Consider the following 8,909-nt stretch of genomic DNA (forward strand, 5'->3'; position numbering starts at 1 on the left):
ATCTGAATGACCACCACCTGTCCCCTCCCCTTCACCACCAATCCCAGTCGACTGCCAATCCTGGCATTACCCTCGCTGACTGATGGACTGTGTCTCATACAGCATCTGCTCTCCAATGCTTGGTGGTCAACATTGATTTCTCTGGCTTTGGACGGGCTAATCTGTCTATGATTGGCTGGTTTTCTATAAGCGATTACCTAACTGATTAGCAACGTCCGCACTGTGATGTCTTCAATTCACCTTCATATAATAATCAAATTCACTGAATGTGTTATGGCTACTGTTCATCTGGGTACAGCCAACATTTCAAGGGCACACCGTCTTTTAATCAAGCATGTGTTTTATGCTAATTGGTAGCTGGGGTCACTGTCTGTGTCGATGTGGAGCGGGTCACTTCAAACGATGCAGACGCCACATGGCTAATGTTGTATTCTGTCAGACAAAAGACCTGATACACTGCAGTCCCCTTTGAAACTCCTGTGACAGTTTATTAAACAGAGTTGTGTTCAGTTGGTCCTCCAAGGCCAGGCTGACATGCAGCCGTTCATTACAGCTCAGATTACCATATGGCGTTAGACCTGCACACAACTCCTCTGCACCTCCCCCCAAAGAGAACCTGTCCCAGTGGGCTCCTGTAAGGTTTACAGAGGATAATGGACAGTTGGACAGTTGTCAGCTCCATGGCAGAGGAACGCAGGGTTTTACTGAGCACCACAAATGGGAAATAAGCTTTCACCTTCACTCTGACTCAGAGAGGAGTGACATCATCAATGGGGAATCCAAGCTAATAGAAACTGCAGGCTTTCTATTCCTGGAAAGTTGCAATGCAATAAAAGAAGCCATTGTTCTCGTGTTAATAAAAATCTAAATAAAAAATGAGAAATCTTGTTGAAAAAAAAAATCATGCCTAACGATGATGTCACTGGTAGACAGGTTTCTGGACTGTCCACAGCCCTCCTATGAGACACAGACCAAGTAGATTTAGTTTTTACCATTTTATCATGAGTATTAGTGAGGACCAATTATATTAAGATAGGTTGAAAAGCGGTGAAGTCGTCCTTTAATCTAAATTGATCAAAGTTCAGTTTCAGTGTAATTGCTGGTAATTGAGGAAAGTGTTCAGAGTTAGTGCCTCTGTGCCTAGGCCCTAGTGCAACAGAGCTGCCTTCTCCCTGCTGTGTGTGTGTGTGTGTGTGTGTGTGTGTGTGTGTGTGTGTGTGTGTGTGTGTGTGTGTGTGTGTGTGTGTGTGTGTGTGTGTGTGTGTGTGTGTGTGTGTGTGTGTGTGTGTGTGGCCTGTGAGAGCTTCCTCATTAAACCCCTGTCAAGCCTCTATCTCCAAACCTGACAGCCTCTCTGTCATTGCAAACACACACACACACGCACCTACACGCACACACATAACCTACATGCATGCACACATCCACACACTTGGATGGAAAAACATTCCGCTCTGCCAATGAGGTTGGCCAGATTTCTGATAGCATTGCGTGCACAAATATAAGGGGGCTGTTCAAAGAGGTTGAGATGTCTGTTGAACTTTGTTTGCCGCGTCCCTGTGTCAGCTGCCTTATCAGAAAGATCCCTCTCCAGTTTAATCTGGATCTTATCTTAAAACATCTTTGCAAAGCTCCATGAGCCAAAAGAAGTTGACACATCTAGCTGTTATGCGTGAGCAAAGTAACAGACTCTTTAGAGCAGGGGTCTTCAACAGGGGCTCCGGGACCCCTAGGGGGTCCTCAGAGTTACTAGTTATTTATTTTTTTACATTAACCACTTAAACCCTAGCATCCCTATTCCGAGGAGAAAATGGCAGATTCCAACGCCTCGCACTGGAAGGCATTATGAGTTTGTAGATCGGCATTTTTCGGGCCAAGAGATTTGGTGTAGAGGGAAAAAAGTATTGAGTAGTGAGGGTTTAAGTGGGTAAATGTACATGCACATGACAAAAAGAAAAAAAAAAGAAACAAAAACATGAATTTACACAACACTGATGATAGTGCAGTCAAACAAGTCAAGCCATTTATGAAATCTATGAAAAAATTGCTTCTTCTCTCTCTCAGCTAAGGGGTCCTTGGGCTGAAAAACGTATAGAGCCGTATAGAGCCTACCATGTGAGACGTTTCATTTGCAACACAGCAGAATGCTGTAATTCCAGGTAAGACATGGCTTTATTTAACACTGCTGCACTTAATGCTTATGCATGCAGGACCTGTTATATTGTATAGCAGATCATTTGTTTTAGTGTTAGTGCAGTTTGTGTTTTGGTTTCTGGCTAATGTGGGGTTGTTGGGTGTCGTGCCACCGTGCTGCTAGTGTTTTGGTTGTTAGTGAATTAGTTTATTCTGCACCTGGCACCTGGTCGCGCGTGCACGCGCCAAAAAAACCTGCCCTACTTAAAACATCTTCTAGTGCACCTGACAAAAGAGTAATTGTTGCTTGTTGCGTCAAAATAGCAGCAATAGGCGATGATAATGTTATTGATTCTCTTCATGATGCATGTGTCTTGAGGATCATTAGAGGGAGAACATTAATGAGTTGCTCTCTGACAACAGAGAGGAATCCCACTGAGTTACCATTTCATTCATTCATCTAATTAGTTCATTTAATGAAGATCACAAATGTTCATTGTTTTATGTTATTTCCCATTTGGTCTCTCCTCCACTGTTACTCCCTTTGTCATCTTCTCTCTGTTTTACCCCCTCCCCCCATCTCTCCTGTCTCTCTCTCTCTCTCTATTTGGCCGCAGACCCCCATTTGAAAAGATTTTGTGCCACACGGACGACCCATAAGACTTGTGTTAAGCTTTTTCAAGATTATTAGACACGTTTCAAAACATTTCAAGAATGGCATGAGACACGTTATGAGCTTGTAGATCAGCTATTTGTGAATATCCAAAGTATTAAAATAGGGTTAAAGTGATTGAATTGACATTGAACCGTGAACCTTCATACGTATGGCTAAACGTAAAATCACTGCGCCTCTCTGCTTTTGGACACAAGTGTGTGTTTTTGTCCTCTCACACTGTCTGTGACCGGCGTCAGAGGTGACTTCATGCTTTGAAAACAGCCCATATGCTCTGGTACTGTACTGTACTGTATACTGTGGCCCAGTGGCCTCTCTGCTGACAGCCTGCACCAAACAGGACTTTCTCTTCATTTTAGGCCTAAATGTTTTAGACTTTTTTGAAATATTTAACATAAGTTTTATAATGGAAGTTAAAGGGATAGTTCACCCCCAAAATGACTTTTGTTCTATCGATTAGTCACCCCATGAAGACTTGAATTCATGGATATTTTTTTGTTTTTGTCGCATTCCTAAGCCAATAATTTGATGACCGGCAGATGTTTCCGGTAGGAGACACAAAGAGTCTCCTTTGTGTCTCGCTGCCTACCGGTCCTGGTCATCACATTATTGGCTTAAAAAATATCCATGGGGTGACTAATCGATAGGAAAATACTTTTGGGGTGAACTATCCCTTTAATAGGCTATGTGGCAGTGATCAGGTTGAAAGTAACTTGGCCAGATTTGGAGTCATACCGGCTCATATTTATGTCAGAGATGACTGCAATTCATAGATGACTGACATTACAGGCTGGTCGCATGAAGTACAACATCCACACACAGTCCCTTAAAGCCGGCAAAACTATTCTAAGGCCACGTTTACACGGCAACGATCAGAACAGAAAACGACAAAGTGCCGTTGCGCTGTCACTTGTCATTATGCATTTACACGGAGACGCTCCAGTGATTTAAAACGCTGTAGTGTGCATGCCAGGTGGCTAGGTGAAGCGTGTCCGTGTGACTCGATGCCATATAGACCAGTCATGCATGCGTAGAACCACTTCCGTTCTACTTCTTTTATTTACTACACCAGTGCAGCAGTGTGGTTCAACGTAGGGTTGCCATGTCCAATTATTATAAGCGACTTTGGGCTTGTTTCTAAAGTGTAGTTGCTTATTTGGGCTTGTTTCCTAATGTTGTTTAAACCAGTGGCTCTTAGACATTATGTGAAATTAAAATGTATTTGTCCACAGATCCCCATCTGAAAATATTTTGTGCGAGAGACCCCCATACAAGATTTGTGCTGTTAAAATGTTTAAAAAATCTTCCAAAATTACCTATTTTTATTTTCTCAAGATTACTTTTTTCTTGTTTGAAAATAGCAGATCTACAAGCTCACAACGCGGCGCATTGCGACACGTTAGGAGCTTGTAGATCGGCTATTTTCAAATAGCCGTGGCCTAGTCGCTTCTTTTGAGTTTTCATAGACCTGGTTGCTTATTTCTCTCTCAGAATCTGGCAACACTGGTTAACACCGTCTTGCCCATTTACATGGAGACGCGAGGCGCAGCGTTTTCAAAGATTTCCACTCTGGAAGGGGGTTTCACTTTATTGCATTTTCAACCCCTGATAACACTGTTGCCGTCTAAACGGACGGCACATCTGATACTTTATTTTGCCGTTTTCTGTAGAGACCGTTGTCGTGTAAACGGGGCCGTTAACCCCCAAAACCTTAAGTTTCAGACCTGGTCGTTGCTTGTGTACGTTGTGGCCTCAAACCACAATGGCCCCTTCGCTCCTCTGTGAGCCAAATAAAAGAGTGATACCTTAATGTTCCTGGATGCTCCAAACACGGTCACTCACAGGTGCAGGTACAGTAGCAGACTAGCATGTGTTCCAGTCCAGACCATAGACGTGGACAGAGTGACGCCATTGGTTTCTACAGACCGTAAATTAAACCTATTTTTCAACAATTTCAAATCCGCCTTCTTTCTATATCCCGTCAACCGGAAATGAATTATATTGGTTGGGTAGCTTGTCAATCAAGAGCGGGGGCGGGGAATGAATGATATTGGTTGTGTAGCTTGTCAATCAAATCATCCCGCCCCTCCTAGAGCATACCCTACTTTATCATCAATTTTAAAATAAATGGGACCATAATTTACCAAAACGCATATCATGATGATTGAAAGAAGACTTTAAACTATAGGTATTTATGACAATGTTTATAAGGTAATAAAATCAAGTCTAAAGTTTGTCAAAAACCCACCCACTTGCATTGAGAGTTATTTTTTCTGACACCAGCAGGGATGAAACAGCGAAACTACAGGCCATTCATATGAACTGTTACTTCCTATATATATAATTTCAAAGGCAGATGCTGGGCCCTTGGTCCAGACACTATCTCTCCTTGGAGACATTCTCCATTTATTCTGACAGAACGACACAAAACACACATCTACAAGTTAAACAAACAAAACACTGTATAAGTAATTTGCAACTTATGTTGTTATACAGAGAAAATAACAAAAGACACCCACCTCGTTCCAATACGGAAATACACAAGGAAGAAGTGGGGGTGTGGCAGGACATTTATATTAAAAAAAATATATTTACAGAAGGAGGGGACTTAAAGGGGTAGTTCACCCCCAAAATAACTTTTTTTCTATTGATTACTCACCCCATGGAGCCTTGAATTCATGGATATTTTTTTGTTTTTGTCGCATTCCTTCCTTTATTATTTGATTATAATAAATTTGTCCCCATTGATTCCGGTAGGAGACACAAATGCATTTGTGTCTCCTACCGGAATCAATGGGGACAAATTTATTAAAATCAAATTATTGGCTTAGGAATGTGACAAAAACTAAAAAATATCTATGAATTCAAGGCTCCAGGTGGTGAGGAATCAATAGAAAAAAAGTTATTTTGGGGGTGAACTACCCCTTTAAAGGAGCTGTGACCACTAATGCACTATGTATATGGAGAATGGCATCAGGTAGAAGCACTTATTTTTACATTTGGTGTAATTATATAACACTTTATAATTAACACTGTTACACCAATACTTTTGTACTTTTACTCAAGTATTTTTTTATCCCAGACGTTTACTTGTAAGCGAGTATTTCTACATTGCAGTATTGATATTTTTACTTAAGTAAAGCAATTGAGTACTTTTTCCACCACTGATAGACTGTCTGAATTAATATTCACTCGGTTCATTCCCTTGTCTTTTTCTTCATGTGTCCCACTCTATCTCGTCCCGGTAGCAACACACTCTACTCTACGTTCTCCACAGAATGTTAGGAATGTTAACCCCATAAATGCTGGTTTTTGATTGATTGATAGAATACTTTATTAGAAGTTTGCAGAAAAAAGCACATGAAAGTACAGTTCATTACAAGGTCAGCTAATAGGTCAGAATAAACAACTGGAAAACATTACTTTTAAAATAAATAGGTCAGAATAAACAACAGGAAAACATTACTTTTAAAAGAAATAGATCAGAATAAACAACTGGAAAACATTACTTTTAAAATAAAACAAAAGAAAACTCCTAATGAATTAGTAATGAAGTTCACATTAAGTTTTTTAAACAAAAACACATCATACTTTTTAAAAGCTTTTTTAAAAACACTTTTTAAACAAACCATTATTTAAACGATTTTAATACTACAGTATTTATGGCATAACCTGGGTTACACCAGTATGTTAATACAACATAACTTATATAATTAGGGTGGTTGTATTTTGTCTCCTTGCTCTTCTATTGAGACATTTAGATTGTGTCAAAGGTCATGTCTCACCTAAACACAGGATCTGAAACGAATTTTTACCTGATGGTCAAGATTCAATGTATACCCCGAGCAAGCAGCTCTATTAGCTCAATAAATGGTAAAAAAAAATCAGCAGTTTGCGAATGAAACCGGTTCAAATCCAGGGTAGAACTTTAACTAAACAACAACTATGGTGTATATGGTAAGCTCACCATTTCCACTCCTGTAACTTACCAGCAAAAATCATAATCCTAATCAAATCTATAATAATTGCGGTAACGGTCCACGGTACACATCATAACCGCAGTGAAGCAGTCCCTAGCCCTAGGCGTTGATGCAGGTGCTGTTCTTCAGATCGTGCCAGTACTTGAGCAGCTCACTGGGTTGAACCCCGTGGGACGTGATCAGGTTGCTGTACTCGCAGCTGGAGTATTCCACTCGCCAGCGGTTGAACAGGAACTCGTGGGGCGGCGGTGTGGGCTTGATCCCTAGCTTGGCCAGGCAGACCCCCACGTACACATCCTCCAAATGCAGGTGGCGAATGCTCAGTGAGGCTCGGTATATTTTAGTTGCCAAGTCTCCCGAGAACACGTAACCCGTCCCGGAGCAGAAGAAGGGGTACTTCTCACCTGGGTACTCCTCCGGGGACATGTAATACTTATTGTTTTTGTCTCTGATCGGTGCGTCGCTGCTCACGATATATCCTGTGAAGTAGTTTGTCTTGGGATTCAGTTCGGTTCTGAGCAGCTTGTGGATGAGGTAATCGGTGTTGACAAACATGTCAGTGTCAGTTTTCATAACATAGCTGGCCCGTGGACAGTGCATGGCCACCCAGTTCATCCCCATCAGTGTCTTTAAAGTCAGGTTATTGTAGGTATCCAAGAAGTCCTGCTGAAGGATATCGTGGTGCTTCTGGCTCTCGGACTCCAAGTTCATCTGCTCTTGGCGCCCCAGCTCACCTTCATGTGTCCCCATCAGGAACAGCCGGATGAATCCTCGGCTTGGAGCGAGGCTCTCATTGCCCCACGTCTGCCGTATGGCGTCCCGTGCCTCTACGGCAGAGGCACGGGTGGTTATCAGCAACACCAGGAATGGTTGTGCTTTTCCCTCTGGGCATTTATTTGCCTCATTAATGATGTAGGGGTACGGCCCGGGGGATAGCATGACACTTGGGCCACCTTCTTCACTTTTGGCTTTAGCTGCCAGAGAGTTCTCCAGACCTGCCTCCCCCGGAGGAGAGGAGTCGTTCGCACCTTGCCAGAATCTGATGTTATTATGCTGTTGCTGGTGGTTCTGGTTTCCTGTTGCCTTATTGATGGAGTTTGGCCCGCTGCCTCTATGGTCCACGGGAAGCCCTCTCCACCACGGCGAACCCGCGGGGCCCGGCGGCGGCAACCGGTCCCGCATGACCAGAAAGACCGCGACCCCCAGGACTGAGAGGAGATACAGGAGTCCGAGTCCAACAATGTGCGGACGGCAGTGGCGTGGCATTGGTCAGGGAAGTCGCAAGCAGTTTCTCAAAGCTGCATAAAGCGTGGAGGTAATGTGACGGCAGTTCTCCCGAGGGACCCTTGGAGCTAGTGTTTGTCCTCTGAGTGTCACCAGAATATATAAAGCACTGGATGCTAGTTGTGAATGTACCCTCCTCCTTTATTATGTGTGGTGAGCACATGACCTGCCTGGTGAAACATGTTCAACAACTCTTGTGGGTGGGTGGTACCAGATCATTGTTTACACTCCCTCTGGTATTGGGGCTGTGGGTGTCGCTAATGGGATGAAGAAAGGTAAAACAAAACTAAAAAGGTATGGAATGCATTTCCACAGGTCTTCAGAGCTGGGACGAAAACATTTCAGCCTCTCTGGACATTTTTAAGAACCACTTAAAACACTCTGTTTAAACAAGTTTAAACAAGTTTCTGTTGTATGTAAAGCACTTTGTGAGTTCTCTCTGTGAGAAGTGTTATATACAAATACAATGTACATAATACTAATAATTACTTCCCCACACCACACGTTCACAAGAGTTGTTGAAATGTTTCACAGGCAGGTCATTTGTCAAAGAGGTAATCAAACGTGGCTATGACGACATTAGAGACTATGGATGATGATGGTGCTGTTGTTCCCCAAAAGGAAGGAAAGTTTTAAGCCTGCTCTTAAACTTAGTGTGTCTGCCTCCTGGACCAAACATCGAAGATGGTTCCACAGGAGAGGAGCCTGATAGTTGAAAGTTCTCTCTTGGAGATTCTAATACCCACAAAGTTAGCCTTCATAGCCATCTGGGAATGCAGGGATGCACACAAGTATTTAGTATAAAGACACATATAGATGTAATCTGAACATTCTTGACTCAG

General features: G+C 42.6%; 1 protein-coding gene across 1 annotated transcript; it reads right to left on the reverse strand.

The window, feature by feature from the left end:
• Positions 1 to 6,882: 6,882 nt before the first annotated feature.
• Positions 6,883 to 7,965, reverse strand: LOC308085955 (beta-1,3-galactosyltransferase 2-like; the record flags this gene model as incomplete). Its single annotated transcript, XM_080429270.1, has 1 exon — positions 6,883 to 7,965. One exon carries the CDS (start codon positions 7,963 to 7,965, stop codon positions 6,883 to 6,885), a length of 1,083 nt encoding a protein of 360 aa, XP_080285396.1.
• Positions 7,966 to 8,909: the final 944 nt, after the last annotated feature.

This window comes from Gymnoscopelus braueri, assembly GCF_963280865.1.
Source record: "Gymnoscopelus braueri genome assembly, chromosome: 5".
Lineage (NCBI taxonomy): Eukaryota > Metazoa > Chordata > Actinopteri > Myctophiformes > Myctophidae > Gymnoscopelus > Gymnoscopelus braueri.